Here is a 21052-nt window from a genome sequence, read left to right on the forward strand (position 1 = left end):
TCCTGTGTTTGCAGCCCATCGCTAGGTGCAACTTCCTGTCTGATGAGGTTGAGGTGCAGTTTGACACACACCAACTGAGTCATGATGCCCGCGAAGCCGCTAACCCACTCCTCTATTTGGCCTTGACCGTGGTAGTGGAAGGCGAGGGGAAGGTGATTTGATGTGTTTTCCCAGCATTCCTGGCTTTTTCTGATGCTCAGGCCCAAAAAACAGTCACATTCCTCACAGTCTCCGTCAGTCGGCTATTGTTCCCTGAGAGGAGAGGGTGCTTTGAGTGAGTGAGTGAGTGAGTGAGTGAGTGAGCGAGTGAGTGAGTGAGCGAGTGAGTGATTCATATTGGTCTGCACCGATGAAAAGAGCAAACAAAGGCCAAAGGTGTGTGTTGATGGAAAGTGCTTGATGACAGAGTAGCTGTGTGGCCGTCTGTGTACAGCATGTCCCTGTCCTTTGTCGTACATAAAAACAGGAAAATAAAAGCGCTGGAAGGTGTAGGGAGTGCGTGGCGCCACACGGATGCTTGTGTAACCTCCTGTTCAAAGGCCTCCTGTTTCCTCACTACCGTACATCAGGGAATCCAGGTCATACCGAAACACAGACAGTTATGTCTTCGGAGGAAGTTTGTCAGGGCACTATGTGTGTCGTTGTTGTTTACATACTGTACATTTGTTTTTCTAGAGTCTGAAATCTGAAAACAAAGCATTCTTTTAATCCACAGATGAATACTCAGTAGAAATTTGGGTAACGCTTTATATTAAGGTCCTTGTAAGAAGGATTAATTAACAAGTAATGAGGCCCTTGTAAGATGCTTATTAACATTATTGTGTGTTTATAAGCTTATATAAGTGTTAATAATGGCATTACAAACACCAATGACTCACCCATTATGTATTTGCCATGTCTTTATTAATCTTATTTTGTTTGCTTTTTGATATTAAAATATACTTTATTGCTCATCTATTATAAGTTAACTATAAGTTAACTATGCTTTTTGCAACTACCAGATCTAAAGCGAGAACAATGCCTTATTACTTGTTAATTAATGGTTATTAAGGACCTTATTATAAAACGTTACCGAAATTTGTATACTTCAGAGTTATTTTTTTCTTTTTCTGTGTGTGTTTTTTTTTTTTTTTGTTTTTTTTGAAAGCTCGGCTCCTTTTATCAGTGTATAATAATAATAATAATATATTGTGTATCCAAAATTCAGACACTCACTCGGGACAAAAATGTCCCCATTGAAACACATTAAAACTAAAAATTTTGATCACATGACCATTACAGCATTAAATAATACAATGTGTTATATCAGGCTTTAAGTCAGAGCCCTGGCTTCAAAATTTTATTATTATTTTTTGTCATTTTCCACCAGATTAAGACATTTTCTTATGTTTGCCCTATGAGGCAATACATGCTATTTTCTTGGTTTCCATTTGAGTTGTTGCTGCTGTATAATGTAGCTCTGCAGCATTTGATGCAATGCATCAAAAACATTGTTGTTGCTGATCACTGACAAATCCCACACTGTGTTTTTAAAAGAGAAATAATATAAAATCACACCTAGCAATTAGTATACAGAAAATACCTTTTTATTTAACAATTAAGTGAACAAACTGCCAAGGGTTAAAATGTATTAATATTCGGTAGGGATGATCAATACTGAAGTAAGTTGAAAAAATCAACTCAGTGAAAACGAAAATAAATATTTAATATATACTTTTATGGGGGTTTTTTTGGACGGAGACTTTTTTGTTCTTCTAAGGTAACAAGAGGGCGTTTTTAAAGTCTTGCACAAGGAATGATGCTCAGTGACATTTAACTATTCACTGTGACTAAAGAGATGTTTTTTCTGATGGAAAACACCTAAAACAGAGGCAGTATTTTATGAAAACAACAATGATTCTTCCTCAGTGATGTTGGAAGTGAAATGTTGGTTGTCCCACGGCCTCTGTTCAACGAGATAAGAGAAAAGAACAAAAGTTTAACAAGCTTTTAGTTAAGTAACGTAAGAGCTTCTGCTGTTCTGCATGGATGCACATTCCCAGAGGCCCACCACATGTTTCAGAGCCTGATTTCACACACACAAACTGGTTTCCATCACTTAGGAGGACATTGTTAATTCTCTCAGGACTCAGCAAGACTTTTACCCAAATCCTTATCCTCAACTTACAAAACTTTAAACTAACCCTTAAGCCTTTGGGGGGGATGCTGTTTGTCTTGAAAATGGGATGAGTCCCCACAATGTGACTATGTGACATACAGTCATGGAAAAAATTATTAGACAACCTTTTTTCTTCAATTTAAGAGCAGATATCAAGCCATTTCTTAATGGAAAACCATGCTAATGGCTAGATATCACCTCTTAAATTAAACTCTCATGAGCTTTTTTTGTTGTAATCATTATATTTGTCCAAACGAATGAACCTTTAGTTGTACCAGGCATTAAAATGAACAAGAAATTGAAGAAAACAAGGTGGTCTAATATTTTTTTTCCATGACTGTGTGCCGCCACAACGTCAGCAAAGACCAAACCACCAATGAATCCCAACACAGTTAATATAATGGAAAAGGCTTTGATTGGGGCTAACTAATGATAACGGTTGGGTCATGGTTTGTAATCAGGTTGTTAAATTGTTCGTCAGGTTCTGGTCCTGATGGGTCATTATATTGTTCCAGTGGTTGTTTGCTGGTTAGGTAACAGCGTTGTTGAGACCCAACAAGCCATATCATCCTTTAAGGTCAACCAGTGAGCTATGAACCGTCTCATGTCTTTAGTCACAGTCTCTGGTCCGTCAGAGACCCTCCCACACTGTCATGGTGGTTGACCCCTGTGTGTGTTTGTCACAGTCAACAAGCCTCCACGCACTCTTCTTTCCCGCTCTTGTTTGAAGTCCGTGGGGGGTGGGGAGCTGCTCGGACACCCGCTGAAAAACAGCCATCCCACCTCCGTGCTGAATTTGGAGATGGTCTGCTGTTTAGAAGTAGTGCGTCTGTGTGAGATTGACAGGAGGGCAACGGGAAGTAATGCATGAACACCAGAATACACATTGCATTTTAGGAGTCACGTACAGGGGGATTAAGGGTGAGACGCAGATGCTAGCACCTTTCTGCAAAATTGTTATTTTGTGCAAACATTGCACCTAGTGATTTATGCACATTATGTCAAGTCAAGACAAAAAGAGCAACTCTTTAAGCCTTAAATGTATAACCACCATAATTAAAACAGCCTACTGTACATGTGAGTGAGCCCCCTTTACTATAAATATGGTTTAAATCTGAGGTCATTTATCGTGCTTCAAAGCCATTCCTCGTATGATTCCAGTTAGACGGCAGAGCAGATGACTTCTGCACCAGATAATTAGCAGACATGGCTGTGCGGCTGGCTGCTGAGTTGGGGAGTTTTTGCAGCCAAGAGTCAAGTGGGTAAATGTGAAAAACAAACCAGCAAGCGTGTGCCAGAGTTCACCTACAGCACATTGACTCCCACTCTTTTTTCTTTTCTCCCTCTCCTTTGTCAGATGGAACAAACCGCGTTGTGCATCTGTGGGACTAACGCTCGATACCAACTCATAAGGAGTCAATATGATGTCTCTGGGCAGATGCTCTGAGTAGACACAACACGCCAAACAGGCTTAGTAAATAAATCCATCTGGGTTCACAAGGTGAGAGAGAAGTCAGAGAGTTCATGGTGGCAAAGGAAACTTTTTAAATCTGTTGTCTGTTTTGATTTAGACTTCTGAATATCTCAATTATTGGATTAATTGCCGTTAAATTTGGTACAGACATTCATTATGTGTAGAAAAAAACCTTAATGACCCTGGGGATCCATTGACTTTACCTCTATTGACGTCATGAGGTTGATTTATTAGGGTTTTAATTAAAAACCACACAGGCCATTTGAAAATGTATCCCTATTTTATGATATTATGTCATTATTTTTGAGAGACTGTCACACTATTTTAAAATATTATGTTGTGATTTTGTAATACTATTTATTTTAGGAAAGTTTATTATTATTTCAAGGGTTTTTTTTTTTACAATGTTCATATTTTCAGTTATTATTCTTGTATAAGACATTATTTTAAGAAATTGTCTCATTATTTTTTAGATACTTTTAGTTATTTTTCTAAGGTAGGTTATAATTTAAAGAAATGTTCTCATTATTTTTAAATACTATGTCATTATTTCGAGTTAAGTATGACATTATTTTGAGAAACTGTCACACTATTTTGAGATAGTATGTGATGATTTTGTATTTCTACTTATTCTAAGAAAGTTTTTAGATGAGTCATTACTTTAAGAAATTGTCTCATTATTCTATAGTTACCATGTTAATATTTTCAGTTATTATTCTGAGATAAGTCATTATTTTAAGAACATTTTTCATTATTTCAAGATACTATCTTAATATTTTCAGTTATTATTCTGAGATAAGTGATTATTTTAACAAAGTTTTCCATTAATTTAAGATACTTTGTTAATATTTTTAGTTATTATTCTGAAATAAGTTGTTGTTTTATTAAATTTCTCATTATTTTGTGATATTAAGTCATTGTTTTGAGATACTATGTCATTATAATGAATTACAGGATCTGTTTTTGATCATATTGGTGTAAATGTGCTTCCATAGAAACTGATGAAAAGGAATAAAAACACAAAACAAAATAGATTTTAAGCACATTAGCTTCTTATACCCATATGGAAATAGCATTAGGTGTCAAAGTTATCACAAAAATTCTTTCATCATATCTCATAATAAAACAGACAAAATCAGTAACAGTTGTAAGTTGGCATGAGGAACGAAACAAGCCGTGTTGTTCAATAACTTAAGATGTTTGGCTGATTATGGAATATTGGACACAAATAGCATCACCACGTTGTTACTAATGGGAATATAAAGGACAGAAAAACTACATTTGGTGACTTGTTTTGACCCTTTTTAGTTTCATAAAATTGAAATGTCAAAAACAACATGTTGTAGATTAATAAAAAAAACAAATTCATTGGGGCACATGAAGAAGAAAAAAATGTGTTGTAAGTATGGGTTTGTTTAAAAGGAATGTGACTGTTTCAGCGGAAGAGAGCCATGTCTTTATCAAAGAGAAAGAGTTAAATGCTTCTACATGAGTTGCATGATGGAAGTGCAGGTGTGGGAAAAGCACTACATCACACTCATAGATGAACAAAACAAACACACTTTTCTGACACAGAAGTTAAAAACTGCATGATCCTGAGAGGACTCAGAAGGTTTGATCTTATGTGAGAAACTTGTTCTTTCTGTTTGAACCACCCAGCCATCATGAAGCACTGTTACACATCTCACCCACATCTTGTTTGCAGTATTTGTATAAAAAGTTAATCCACAGTAATGGCAGAGATAAATAAATAGGAAACATAGCACAACATGAGGTCACAGGTGTAACGCCGTCACCTCGTAGTCAGATCTTTTTCTTCACACCTGTGGTGAGACTTGCAACAATTGACCTTTTTGTTCTTTAATCACATCTGTGTAAATCCAGTGTTTGCAATGAGTTAAATATAATTAAATATGGTTAAAGAGAGACTGTTTAACAGAGCTAATAAATGATATCAGGCCCTATAACAGCTTTATGTTCCCTCAGTATGTGAGTCCAATCACACATGGAAATACTGCTTGTTTTAGTCAACATCACTTGTTGCAGTCTATTGATGATTGTCTCTTGGATTATACAATTACAATACAACAGATTGCTCAACGACACAAAAGAGTTATGTCCATTTGTCCGTCCATTCTTCCACCAAATGCACTTTGTCGTCCGTCTGATTGTGGTTATCAAAAAAGTCTTTCAGCAACAATCTCTGTCATTTAAACCCCATGTAGACTCGGTTGTGTCAGCATGTAAGTGCAGTTTCTCTCTGTTGATATCAAACGTGGTTTCAAGAAACGTTTTGAAATTGCACCGTCGTCCACAGTTCTACAGCGATGCAGTTTCAGTCCCCCACAGGTTCTGTGCTTTCACACAATTTGTCCCATTGTTACTTCACACCAGCAACTGTCGTCGTAGAGGCAAGCGTTCTCTTGACACCTTTTATTTATATTCCATTTTCTTCTTACCCTCCTCTTACTCCACATAGGTGTAGTTACAGGTTCACCAGACAGTCATTAGTAGTGTTACGGAGGAGATCTCACAGGACGAGCAGGTTACTGACAAGTGAATAAATACTTAAATGAGGGGAGTCACTCAGCTTCACCTCATGATCCACCGAATACACCAAGATCACTTTGTGTCCCTGAGGGGGGAAATATAGAAGACGTACTTTAGGCACAGTGGCATAAATATACATTTATATTCAGAAAATAGAAAATTACTTTTTTCATTCACTCATTTTTCTTATATATTCTGTGAACTCACCTGGCTTTATTTTCGCTCTACATTAGCATTGCTCTCATAGCTGCCTTGCTGATCCGTTTGCGATTCTTTCTCATCCTTTTCTTTGGACGGGCTGGAGGTCTGGGGCCTGCTGGAGCTGAGGGCGGCCGCGTGGTAGTCGTAGATGTTGCCGCTGTGGGAATGGGATTTACATATTACTAAATAGTAGCTCTGTGGTGTTGTGAGTTAAAAATCTACAATAGTTCATTGAAAAAATGGAGAAAAGCTTCCCCTTCCTTTAAAAGTTCAATAGGTAATTTTTATTTAAAAAAATATTATTACATTTGTTTTTTACAACGGAGTATTAGGGCCACATTTAGAAAAATAAAATAAAATTTAATTTGGAGAATAAAGTTGTAAATATTGAATTAATAACGATAATTAAGTCGAAAATATTGAATTAATTATGAGAATAAAGTCATTAATATTTAATAAATTAGATTTAATAAGGCAAGCATGGCGTCTCCGATGTTGGCAGTACACCGTTTAAGTAGAACAGTCTACCAATTATGTAAGACTTTATTCTAGTAATTCATTAAATATTTTCTCAACTTTATTCTCGTAATTAATTAATTTTTTTCTCAACTTTATTCTTGTATTTAATTAAATATTTACAACTTTATTATCAGAATTTTTTTTTTTTAATCCAAAATGTGGCCCTACTACTCATCGTAATTTTTAGAGTAATATATATTATATAATCCTCATTATTATTATTTATATTATTATATTTTTTCTTTTTTCTTTTCTAGTTTTTCCAGAAACGCTCATTATTTCCTGACAGTGATATGAAACAGAAAATCCAGTCCCTCTGGCCCCTCTTAGTGCCGATAATGGCATTTGCTAGAATCCAATGTGTAAACAAAAACCCCCAATCAGAGTCAGGTGTCTCTCAGAGTAGCGTGAAAGTGTTAGACTCCCCCTGGCTGTTTTCATCCAGACGCGATGGATTCTTGCAAATTATTTCACAGATTATCCACCTCATACTACTGTCAGGATATAGTGACAGTTTCAGCAAATATGACAAAAGGTTACTCTAGGAAAAGTTACCTACTGAACCTTTAACGTAAGGAAGCAGAAGTATTCTTATTTGCGTTTTTATTAGCCCAAGGTAGCATACCTGGTGTTGTTGTTTGCAGATGATGATGATGTTTACCATGCGGGTGGTGATGATTATCCCTTTCCTTTTCTTTCTGCCGTTCTTCCTCTTCACGTTTCATCTGCTGCTGTCTCAGTATCTCCTTCTCTTGGTCCAGCCTCTTGTGGAGAAGTAGAAGCTCCTTTCTCTCCTGCTCCAGTTTTTCCTCCTCACTCTGTAATATCCTCATCTCCTCAGGAGTCTCATTGTCTCTCCGTCTCGCCTGTTCTCGAGGTTCTGGATTTGGTTCTTTGGTCGGTCGGAACCTGGTCCCGACCCTGTCGCTGGGCGCCTCAGTGGGACTGAACTTGGCTTCAGGATTGTGAGTAACAGAGTGAGATGAACCACTCGTGTGGCTCTTTGACAGTTTGGATTTGTCGTCTTGCCATATTGGACTGTGTGTTTGCGTGCCTTCGTCCCTCCTTTCCTCATTAACTTTCCCTTCCGTGCTGTTAAGCAGCAACCCCTCCCCACCTTCTACCAGCTTGTTCTTTACATCAACATTATCCACTGAGGAAACAGTCCTGTTGCCATCTGAGATCCTTACATTCTTCCTCTCCACATTTTCCTGATTCTCAGTTTGGTCTTTAGTCCCAAGGGGCCTGCTGGAGTTATGTGCCCAGTGTGGAGCAAAAAGAATCGCCTCTGCAGTGCGGGATGTGTCCTCCCCAGCCAGGCTGTACCCTTCTTCAGGCTGAGTGAAGGTGTCTCCTCGGGGGCTCCAGTGCTGCTCCAGGAGGTCCTCCAGGTGGGCCCTCTGGTTGTGCTTCAGCTCATCCCACTGGTGGAGTTCATCCTTGGAGTGCACCTTGACCTTTCACAATAAAATCAATAAAAAATTAAATTCAGCTAAATCTAAGCCGGATCCATTGATGCTCAAACAAAATCTTTATCCAACACATTTAAATTAATTCAAAGTTCCAGTCACGAAACTGTATTATCTCCAAAAGTAAATCAACCTCCATAGAATGCCATGTTAAAATTTTCATCTTTACAGCAGAAATTAACACATTTACTAGAGGTGAGGGAAAAAAACGATACAGCATAGTATCGGGTTATTTTGTGTGGTAATATTATATCGATTCATAGTCGCCAAGTATCGATATTTAGCTTTTTCACCTGATTTTTTGGAGTAGCAGGCTCACTTTTAGGAATATACTGGAGATAGTTGGGCTTTTTAGCTGTTTCATTCAAAACAATTCAGAACAGTGAAGCTAAAAGTTCATTGTGGAGAAATGAAAAGACTAAAGTGAGATGATTAGACTGAAAATGTTCCCTTATTTGACAAAACAATTGTTGGTTGAATTTAATTTTATGGACACAAAATGCAATTAAACAGTTGAATTGCAATAATATCGTATCGTGACTCAAGTATTGTGATAAAATCACATCGTGGGGCCTCTGCTGATTCACACCTCTAACATTTACATCCTGGTATGAAAAAAGGATTTTTTTTTCAAAATGCCTCATGTTTACAAATGTCACAAACAAAAAATGTTAAAGATTGATTAAGCTAAAATCATAAAATGTGCCAAGTGTTGGGGTATATACAACTAAAACTTAAGGTGTGCAGTAGATATACATAATTATTACTCCGTGTGGTTAAAACACAACATCCAACAGCACGTAGCATGCAACAGTATTCATACTGTACCTGTCCGTGTCCGTGGCTGAGTGTCTGGTTTCGATGCTGGTGGTTATGCTGTCTGCGAGATGATTTTTTCTTGGGCGCAGGGGGGCGTGGAGCGGGCTGACACCGGCACTCCACGTGATCAACCACTGACACCACTGCTTTAGCGTAAGTGGGTCTTTTGTTGATGTACTCGATTTTCATGACCTGGAGAGGTTCAGAAGAAGATGAGAGTGAGAGGGGATAATACAAATACAGTACTCATGTGCTATAAATTTCTGTGTGTGTGTATTTGTTTACCTGCAAGTATCTAGTGTGCGTGACGACGGGGACACACTGCAGGCTCTTGGTGTTGCAGCATCCAGAGCAGCGCTGCACCTCGACACAGGGCGGCCATAGCAGGAAGTTAGCGTTGCTGCGGTCCAACATGGCCCTGGTGACCTCGACCACCTCGGTACGAACCTTACACAAAGCCTGCTGAGCTGGCTGGGCATCTGATAAATGAGATGTGACTGAGTATGAGCATGGAGGGATTAAGTAACAAGGTGCACCTGGGCACCAACTCTAAACCTCTAAATATCTCAAACATAGCAAAATAATCAAAAAGAAAAAACATGTATCATCATTCACTTCCGTCATTTTGTGTTCTTTTTTTAGGCAATTTGCATCTCTTTGTGGTCGCTTTGTTTTTGTGCCAATTTGTAGTTGTTGTTTTTACATTTCTAGAGATTTTACAGGTCTTTGCAGATGATGCGGTCATTTTTCAACACTATGTAGTTGTTTTTACACCTCTATTAGTTTTGCATCACTTTGTAGCTGCTCTTTGTCTCTTTTTGGTGATTTTGCTTCTCTTTCTATGACATTTTCTAGATGAATCCTAGGGTGTACCCTGACTCCTTGGCCCCTGGGCCTCATTAATCCATCCATAAGTTTCAATATGACTGGTTGTATTTATGTCTGTTTTCACGCTGGTATTCAGAAAATACGGTATTCGAAAAATGAACTTTTACTCTATTTAACTCGACAACTAGCAACTGACTTCAGAAAACCCTTCCCTTTGTGTATGTTATGTCATAAGTGAAAGACAAATCAAAATGCACAGGGGACTCCTCATGATTTCCCACAGAAATCTAAACCCTCCCAAGTTGCTAAGAGAGGAGCATCTGGCAAACATGAGAAGCCTAATTACTCCCAATCCCATTAGGATGACTCATTCATGTACAGTGACTCACCTAGCTTGTTTGCTTGAGTATTTAGAGCGATAAGAAGCTCTCATCATTTAAGCCCAATTTGTCCTTTTATACAATTGTAGCTTTTGACTTTTGCAGTTTACTGACAACTATCCCTCATTTGCACCACAGCATCCATTTCTAGCTACTGTGGATTATACTGTGAAACTCATGCATTTCAAATGAATAGATATTAGAGGAAAAAAAATCAATACGGCATAGTATCGCATTATTTTGTGCGGCAGTATTATATAGATTCATGGCCAGAAAGTATCAATATTTAGCGTTTATTTGGCTTCAGTATTTTCACAGTTCTTTTTTTTTTGAGGCGGTAGCGTGCTCACTGGAGAAGCTTAAAGTTAAGGAAAGTTTGATAAAACGCTGCAGTTGTTGTCGTCCGTACATGTTTGATATCAGTTCAGTTCAGTTTGACTGAATAATTTGTTGGTCAGTCTGTGGGTTTGACTCTCATTGTGGAGAAATAAAAAGACTGAAGTGAGATGAGTAGACTGAGAATTTTCTCTTATCTGCCAAAACAATTCTTGATTGAATTTAATTTTGAGGACACAAAATGCAGTTAAACAGTTAAATCGCAATAGATTGTATTACAATACTCACCATATCGCAAAATGCTTAAAATAATATTGTATTGTGACTCAAGTATCAGGATAAAATCGTATCGTTGAGCCTCTGCTGATTTACACCTCTAGTAGATATGCTACAACTTCTTCTAGTCAGGCTTCTTTTTGGATTATTTTATCATATTGGTCTGTCAAAACACAAAGGAATTTAATTCCACTTTGCCTCTCAAAGGTTCAATTAGATTGTTCTGTCTGAACATACAAGGACGAATATAATATCGGGCGTAGTTTACTTTATATGATGATTAATGTAGGGCCATTAGTATCTCCTCATGCTAGAAGAAATCTAACAAAGTCACCTAAACTGTTGTTGATTGGTTTCTAGTAATTCAGACATCTGCTTTATCAGGATAGCGAAAAAAGGTTAATGGGAAGGATTTTACCGTGTCACCAAAGCCATACTTGTCACATTAATCAACTCCCGGGAAGGCCGACTGAACAAACCGGCAGTCCTCCACTAATGAGGATGGAGTACTTTTACATTCATGAGGAGAATCAGGAATCCTCCATGTCAGCACTGCAGCCCTCTATTAACCTATTTGTACGTATGAATACATGGATATGGACCCGTCCTATCCAGCACTGGCATCTCTGTTTTCCATGGAACCTGGTCTCACAGGAATCCGTGAAATAGCCACGGAATCCCTCAAATTTCCGTGAAACTGACACGGATTTCGCTACAATGCAAGTTAATGACAGTCATATCCCGTGGCTATTCCATGGATATTTTTTCCTATTGGTTTGTGTCCAAGTCACGTGACTTTCAAGGTCCCGGCGGTCAGAACAAAAAAACATGGCGGACAGTTCTCTCATTTTTAGTGAAAAAATCAATATTTTGACTTAGTTTCGGCATAAAAATGGATTTTGATCACATTTCTAGCGAGAAATGTATGTTTTATTTTCTAAATATTCACTCAGTGAATGTACATAATCACTTTGTATCTTGTAATAGCCACGGGATATGACTGTCATTAACTTGCATTGTAGCGAAATCCGTGTCAGTTTCACGGAAATTTGAGTGATTCCGTGGCTATTCCACGGATTTTGAGTTAAGCAAATCCGTGGCTATTTCAGGGATTTCTGTGAGACCATGTTGTTTCCATGATATATAATAAATGTATATCTTAAGTCAGTGTGCTGGAATGAAGGAAGGAGGGGGCTGAGCTCACCGAGGCTCCTTGGTAGTCTGTGACCTCCATTGGCTGCAGAAGTCCCGTCCTCCTCCTCATCTGAGACAAAACAATAAACAAACTTATGTAAACATGGCAACTGATTTATGAATGGCATGTATATTTTATTCTAAGGCCTTCTAGCGCCCTCTGCATGTATAGAGATAAAACATGAGGTCAAGAACTCGCATGTGGGCAGAGGAGGGCGAAACAAAGAGGGTGTGGGGGGAAGGTAACGTCACATGTGAGGCTGCTTATGAGCATGCACGTGCAAACAGAGAGAAATAGAGACTTAGCTTAAGTCATGGTTGCACTGTTATAATTCTTACTTTTACTGTGTATGTGCATGTTTTGAAGATCGTCTATTCTCCCTGCTTCCTGTTTGTCCATTTGTCTGAGTTGGTTTTATTACTGTTGATGTTTACAGGTCGCAATTAGGGTAGAAAAGTAGCCACTTGCTGTTGTTTTGTTCGTTTTCAGTTCATCATCGCACACATTTTATGTGCCATTAACTTTTTATTAGAATTCACTGCCATTAGGATATCATCACAAACTATAAATGGCAAAGTCAGCAATTATGAGAAAGCGTTTTACGTAGGTCAGCATATTGAGTTTGTCTGTGCATCATTGGCCTTGATTTCAACGCATTTTGCACTGGGTAAGGATCAATACTGAGACTGGTTTCAGCATGTGTATCAACAGTAATATCAGAATGCGCTGGTCTTTACCTACGGAGTCAGAGAGCAGCAGCAGCTGGAGGTCCTCTATGGACGAGATGGGGCTGTTTCTAACCAGCTCCACCAGGGCTGCAGGCAGAGGTTCCCCCTGAAACACACAAGTGTTTATAAATTAGTATACCACAGCTTATAAACTAGACACACTGAACTGTTTTAGAAACATGATTATGTGAACAAAAGGGAAAAGTCATGCAATCATTTGGACATTTTTTCAGCAGTTCACATGAAGAACAGTTGTTTGAGAATTTCCCACCCTGCATTAGACATGACGACGTTTTTCTCTGAGAAAAAGGAATGACGCTGTTTCTGTGTCGGCTCGGCTGAGGCACAATAGGTGATTGAAATATAAACAAAATAGTATCCCTTCTTTAGATAAACAAAAAAAACCATGCAACTAACAACTAAACTAGTTTGTAATGTTTACACTGAAATCTGACCGCTGTTAAACACTAACTTGTTCTGTTTATTGTAGTGGTAAAAGATTAATTGGGCTGATTAATGCAATTTGGAGATAATTGTCAATATATATATGTCAATATATATATATATTATATTATATAAAAATTATAATTTTTTTTATTATATTAAAAAATGTAAAATTTGTAATAACTAAGAGCAAATACATATATATATATATATATATATATATATATATATTATTGCATTAATCATTTTTTTTGTTTAAAAAAGGTGTACTGCAAACACCTTTTCTACTTAAGCAAACATAGGCAATATAGTCAATAAAAGTGTTAAAAAATGTGTTTAATTTGTGGTTATTATTACAATTTTTGTATTATATAAGATGAAAAAAAGTATATATTGGCATTATGTACCCTGCCCTCTGAATATCAACCACTAAAAGAAGCCATATCTGTTGCCCACTAGTTTATAGCAATGAAGGAATACATTTCTTCGTGCAACAGTACGGCTCTTTAATGTGTTTTAATAGTTTTGAAGACAATGGAGGCTATAAACAGTATCAGGTTGTGGCTCCACAGGAAATACCTGATAGTAGGAAAATTCATTTCTGGTGTAGATTTTTCTTTGTTGATAATAACAAAAGGAAAACCCCACTCTTGTATTTAAACAACAAGCATTTTACCAAATACTTCCATATAACCAGCAACCTAGCAGCAGCTCCACATTGTGATTCCATGGAGTGACTGTGGGTTTAACCCCCCTGGTCATTAATGGGCTGAAGGGGTGAAGGGGGGAGTATTAACCAAAGCGGACACACAATGGTCACTAAGAGCAGGGTGAATGACTATTGGCGTTGTGTCTTCTCATCTGCTAACATTTAGGGGTCAAAGGAGCCAGGAAGGAGTCAGGAAGTGGGGGAAGGAGTGATATGGATAGGAGGAGAGAAGGGAGGTGCATCTAAAAAAAAGAGGGATAATAGATGAATAAAAGACGGGTTTAAATGGACAAAGATCAGACGTGGGTCGAGACACTTCCTCACATCGGTTTAAATGCTGTGGATGGGTTTCAGTTGCTTTGCAGTCTCATTGTGAGATGGAAGATGATCCCAAAGAAACCAATGTGATCACTGTCTTATAATTAATATATGTCAGCAAATACATAATACGTGACATGTTGCACATCCTTTTAGAAGTACAGTTTAATTATACAGTCTAAGTTTAGTCCAGCAAACTGTGTGTACAGTTCCATTCAGGTTGTGGAGAATATAATGAATCCCTACGGGAAGCAGGTTTTAGCCAAAGGAAGCAGCCATCCCTGCATGGACATGTATTCTCATCCTGCCCGTACTATACACCATTGACTTTCCCCCATTGTTGGCCGGCTTTCAGAGAGTCAAATAATACAGCAGGGAAATGCCTGCTGTATTACACTTACATCTCTGCTGCAGAGCTGTCGATGCCCCTGAGGAGTCATCGTGATGATTTTCTTCCCTTCACCAAACGGAGCAAACCGGCCTGCTCGGCTAATTGTGTCTGATGTTAATTATAGCATGTGCGCCTTTGTTCACAGTGGTGCCTGCTGTCATGCCGATTTGTGTCTGAGCAGGAAATACTAAATAAACACTTCATTTCTGATAAACAAAACAGATGTAAACAGATTGAAAAATCCACAGATAGAACGTGTAAACACACAGTGATGATGTGCAACATGCAGCCATGGCATGACGACGACGATACGTTCAAGTAGGGATGTCAATGATTAATCGATTATTAGCTGAACCCATTTTTAACCGTCAGAAAGATTAGTAAACTATCAGAAAATGTTGTGTAGATTTGCTGTAATATGCAGCTGCACCACTAGGTGGAGCATCTTACTTTTTGTGCTTGGTGAGCAGCGCCTAAAGTGCCACACCAACTGTAAAACAAACGCACCGCCCTGCCCTCAGAGGAGGAAAATAAGTTGCAGTGTGCCTCATTATATCGATATATATTCGAGATGGTCGAGTTGTTGTTTGATGGTTGTGCGGTTTAGCTATCTGAGGCAATCAGGGCAGTGTCGCTCATTCAGTTCAACACAAGTGTGGCGAACTAAATCAGCGGCACTGCCCTGGTCTCTTAGTAATTGTTTTTAGAGGTGGCGTTAAATGGAAAGATAAAGTCGGCAGTCGTCCAATGGACATCGTGAACAACAGTCAGTCAGCAACACATCAGTCCATCATGTAGATCACATATGCAGATTATTTTCGCGGCATTAAATTGTAAGTGTGTGACGCAGGAGTTTTCTCACTGAAAGTTATTGTAAACACTGTAATTGGTTTTATAGTTGAGTTTCATATTAAGGCTGTGTACTGGCAAGAATCTGGAAATATCATGATACAGGAGTCACTAGGGCTTTTGGTTATCGTAATAAACTGTTGTCTTCCCCTGGTTTACAGTAAAATTATGACATTTTCTGAACAGACTATTCTAGCTGTTCTATGTTTTACCTATATGTTGTTAACCCTAACATATCAACTCAGCATCAAGGTATTTGGTCAAAGATATCACGATCATTGACTTTCTCCATATTGTCCAGCCGTGGGGGGTAAAATTCAATACACTATATATGTCACAATACCATTCCAAATTAAGTGTTGTGGTGTTCATATTCTACAGACTTAAGAAAAAGAATTTTTCTAAGAAAAAATTTAACATAGTTTCCATTACAATTGGAATAATGATGCAAATATAACTATTCCCTCAAATAAAATATTGATTAAAAATTGATACTGTGCTTTTGAGAATCGATACAATATCACAATACATGTGACAGCATCATGCCAAGTGACCTGATACTCTATTACACTCTATTACATATTATCTACACTTACAAAAGTGTAAAAGGATGATATCAGCGATGATATGATAACAGCAGCTGCCTATTGATCATGAAAGAGACAGCTGTTAGGCATCACAAGGTAATGTTGGCAAACTGTTATTCTACAGCAGCACAGAAGACTGTCAGCAGCACAACTACACAGAAACTGTATCGGAAAACCAAACTGCTCCCTATATATACATACAATAACATTCCACTTTCAATATCATAAGAATTGAGTTTGTCCTGTAGACTTTTTGCCATCGTCTGAGTTTGACATAATCCAGCACTTATCACCTGGAGCGTGCTCCCATCCCCTGAAGGTCTGTTGGACATATTGAGGAATGCCAGGTACAGGCAGCGACTGCAGTGGGCAGGCAACAGAGGGAACATCTAATCGTACATAATTAGGGGGTCAGGTTTGCTGCCGGCACAGCAGCAGCAGCAGCAGCAGCAGCACACGTGTGAAGTTTCACATGTAGTCTCTGAAACTGCGCCTACACATGCGCAATACTGGAATGTGTGCATAAATGTGACTTTAATTAATTCCTTTGTCATAACTTGATTTGGAAAGTCGCCTGATGCAATAAGGATAATGATGAGTTTGTGTTCCTCTTTGGTGGTCCATAATTGAATGTATATGCGCTTCATATATAATGCTTTAAATTATATAGACTAGATCTGTTTTAGAGCCATTCTCTTGTGATAATGTTGTTTTTATAAGGGACGTGATTGAACCTTCCACAGACTCCATCATTTCACAGCTGCCGTACTATAACTTTAACATGAGACAGGGGGAATTCCTGGTTGTATACCTCAAAGCCTTTGTAACTTTCTCCCTCTAAAACATGTGGCCTGTCAAATTTGAGTTTTCTTTTACATGTGGTGCCTACAGAGGCCATAAAATGAAAAGACAGGTTGATGACAGGAACTTAAAGCAATCCATCATAGCTGTGTGTTTCACCCTAAATCTACATTTATGTGAAGTAGTCATGGTGACTTTAGATGCGTGCGTATACACTGAAATGTATGGGCTCAGCAAATTAAAGGAGGAATGAAAGATGCCAGTTCACATCCTGCTGAAAGTCTTTTGATTTTTGTTTTTCTCTTCTTTTGTATAGTTTAATTGAAAGCTAATAGTTTCCAACAGGAGTTACTCAGTCCTGGGTGCAGTATTGAATACCACCCCCCCTCCATCTGTCTGGATGAAAAAAGCAAACCCACAAAAGGTTGTGCCCTCGTTTTGACTTGTTTAAGTATCCACTTCCCATGACTGACTTGTTAACTTTTGTGTTTTAACCCCATTTAGTTTTACAAGTGGCTGACAGTGGTGTTACATTGTGGATATGGATTTCCTGTGTTGGAAACAGAGATGAAATCTCAACAGAGGCAGAAATACAGATCTGAGCTACTTCTCTTGCCTTCATTTAGGCATAAAAAAAGTTTTGAATTTTTTTTTTTTAAATGAACATAATGTCAGTTATCATGGAGCATCACTTGACCTAGATGAGACCCCCAGTTAAGTTTCGTCTTCCTGTTTGACCTCAGCAGACGGTCAGAATTTGCCCATTGATCTTGCAACCACACAGAACTTCACTATTGTCGGCTGATTTTCACAAGTTTAAAGATTGTTACTCAGACAGATATGTATTAAATGGAGCAGCGGTGCTTCACAGGAAGTGGAAATGGCAGTAATTAGAATGGCACTTAGAGAGCGTAAACCTCCGCCAAGGTCAATGGAGTATTCACATGCTCCGTTTCAAATGGTCCAACTTCCTGAGCTGGGAATTTGTTCTTCCACCATAAAGTGGAAACAATATGGACGCTTCAAAGATGCGTTGTTTTTATTGCTCAGAGCATTTGAATGTTTCCAGTTTATTCCAAGTATTTCAATATCACATGACTGCAGCACAAAAGTGAAAAATAATTTGTGTATTCGCCACCGTGATTTGGATCCGCCCCAAATTCAATCCGGATTTAATGAGTTCTTCCTTGGACCATGCTACAGCCTTCCACTAAGTTCCATGAATATTTGGCTAATAGTTTTTCTGTAATCCTGCTGATCAAGTAGTGCATCATCTGTTTCTAAATGGCAATATCCCTAGAACAAACCTATTAACGCAATATTTTCAACTGAAAATGTAATAGAGTCTCCATTTAAATATCAGTTATCTATATGTGTTTGTGTATTTAGACACCCAACATTTGGCAAGACAAGTGATTTACATTGAGTTGATGCATGACAAATAATTGACACCACAACACATCATCTTGCCTCCCAGTTATATTTCCCCCTGGGTGTCTTAATTTAAAAAAAAGGAAAATGTGACACTACAACTGAGGTCTCCCCTGGTTGTCTCCTGTGACTAACATGTGGCCTCTGCAGCATCCTGTCACAGCTGACTGATTTATGGACTCCCTCCACATCTGGAGCAGCATCCATGAATGCATCACTTCACCACGTGGAGCATCCAGCTGTAACGGAGCCTATCATGGCAGCCTCTGTTTCCTGGCTCATCATCACCCACAGAGGACGACCTCTGCATGTGTGTGCCCCTGGGCATCCATTCATAACGCCAGTTAATGGGAGGAATAACAGTTATTTTCTGCGAGGATCATCCCACCCCTTTTAGAAGCAATAAGGGAAAGACTGGGTTTTATTAGGAGGCTAGACTGGAGCAGGTGCACTAACTTGAAAGCTATAAAAAAAATCACCTGGTGTTTTGTTTGTGAGGGAGGAATAAACTATTGAAAGTTGGTTCAAGCTGCTCAGAGTTTTATATTAAAAATAATAATAATACATATGTGTGTTTAGTGTCACAATTTTGGTAATTTTATGTATTTTTTTAGTCATTTTGTGTCTCTTTTGGTCCTTTTGTGTCTTTTTTGGTCATATTGTGTCTTTTTTTAGTCATTTTGTGTCTTTTTTTGTCATTTTGTGTCTTTTTTTAGTCATTTTGTGTCTTTTTTTGGTCATTTTGTGTCTTTTTTGGTCATTTTGTGTCTTTTTTAGTCCTTTAGTCCAACATTAAATGTGATTTTGAATCTTTTTTTTACTTTCAAAACACTATCATGCTCAATACAAAATGTTAAATGTTGCAAATGTGAACAAAGGTTGCAAATATAACATATAAGAGGGTTACATCCAGTTCTATAATTTTATACAAAATATATTTGACCTTGTCTCCAGTTTTACTTGGTATATCATCATCAAACAGAAACTGGCCTCGTGGAGTTTACAGCCAGGACTTTAGAGGTAAATTTACAGTAGGGCTCCACGTTTTTCTAGTCTGAATGTGATGAAGAAGTCATGCTTTGGTGCTTTTGGAGACTCCAGAGGTTAAAGGTGAAGCATTAAAAGAGTTGGTCAAACTGTGACAGAGCAGACTCACCTCGGTTACGCCAAACTGCAGACACGCCGCCAGCACCGCGAGCAGCAGCTGTACCCACGAGCTCATCTTGCTGCCCAGCCTCGAGCCTCGGACCGGGCATTTATGGAGGCGCGAGGTCCCTCTCTGCTCAGCACTGCGCGCGGGGGGAAAGCGGCTCGCCCTGTGGAACTGCGCGCGCGTAGCCGGTCTGTCCACACTGTGTTTCTGCAGCAGAGATATCCGAAGAAGAAGAAGAAGGAGAAGAAAAGCGCTCGTGTTGGGTCAGCGGCACGCAACTTTGAAGTCCCCCTTGTTAAAAAGAAAAAGTAGTAGAAGAAGAAGAAGCTCCACCGTCCTGGACAAAAAAGAACCCTGAGTTTTAATTAATTTCTTCAGTCTTCTCTATTTAGTTCACCTTGCGCACAAGCGTGCATTTCGGCTAAAAAGCGCAATACATTTAATTAATTTACATTTCCAAGTCACAAACTTCACCAAACAAAAGCTATCCAGGACACTTAGAAAGTAAGTAAAGTTTCAATTATTCCAAGGATGTCCATTAAAATCCAATCCAATTGACGTGTCTTTTTCCAGTGGGTCTCTTTAACCGTGACGCGTCCCTCAGCCCAGCTCACAGGCTGCACGTCTGCAATAACGTCGCAGGTCCTCTTCTTCCAAGGAGTCTTATCAATAAGCACAAAGCTCTGTGTGGCTCGGTGCGCCTCAGCCCTGGACCTGCCTGATTACGCAGCGGTGGTGGTGGTGGTGAGGGGAAGAGCAGATTTCCAAGAGTCTCTCTCCCGCCCCCTGCCTGAAGAATGGGCGATAATCTGCGCACAAAGAAGCGACATTAGTCCACAAACGACCGCCTCACAGCAGCAACTCTGAGCAATATTTCCTCTGCCGTGAATCATTTATGCAGATATTCCTGAGCCCGGGCCAAGTCCTGTGGGTTTGTCTGTTGATCTCAATTCTGTTTCTGCCACGTGATCGGGTTTGAAATGTTAGTATTATTAACTCTCAGGGTGTAAAAATATCAGCCCAGTGTCAGTGTTTATGAGCAGTGGTCATACTAGTTGAGTGGTCTTCACAGGTATTTGATGTAGTTTACTCAAGTGGGTCTATTTCTACTCCACCACTTTTATTTAACAGCTTTAGTTGGCCTCATCTCACCTCTTCTCAGATTAAGCTTTTATTAATAGTAGTGTATGCAGTGGTGGAATGCAAGTGTACTCAAGTACTGTACGTACACTGTAAAAGAAAACTGTTGTTTTTATGGTTAAAAAAACCGGCAGCTGTGGTTGCCAGAACTTTACCGTAATAAATACGGTGCACCTTTTTGTAATATTACGGTAAAATTATATTAGCATTTTTGATTTCCCGTTTAAATTGCCATTTTATTCCATATTTTACTGGAAAAAAATAAAAAGTTTTTCCATCAAAAGAAACGCTGTTCT

The 21052-nt window shown here is 38.7% G+C and overlaps 1 protein-coding gene across 1 annotated transcript; it reads right to left on the reverse strand.

The window, feature by feature from the left end:
* Positions 1–4573: 4573 nt before the first annotated feature.
* On the reverse strand, positions 4574–20297 carry pdgfbb (platelet-derived growth factor beta polypeptide b). Its single transcript, XM_059348203.1, has 8 exons — positions 19620–20297; positions 12943–13039; positions 12215–12274; positions 9476–9669; positions 9200–9382; positions 7528–8359; positions 6390–6540; positions 4574–6267 (listed from the first exon to the last, which is right to left on the reverse strand). The coding sequence occupies exons 1-7, from the start codon at positions 19683–19685 to the stop codon at positions 6407–6409; spliced, it is 1566 nt and encodes a 521-aa protein (XP_059204186.1). The 5' UTR covers positions 19686–20297; the 3' UTR covers positions 4574–6267; positions 6390–6406.
* Between the last annotated feature and the right edge of the window lie 755 nt (positions 20298–21052).

The sequence above is a fragment of the Centropristis striata genome, chromosome 13 (genome assembly GCF_030273125.1).
Source record: "Centropristis striata isolate RG_2023a ecotype Rhode Island chromosome 13, C.striata_1.0, whole genome shotgun sequence".
Lineage (NCBI taxonomy): Eukaryota > Metazoa > Chordata > Actinopteri > Perciformes > Serranidae > Centropristis > Centropristis striata.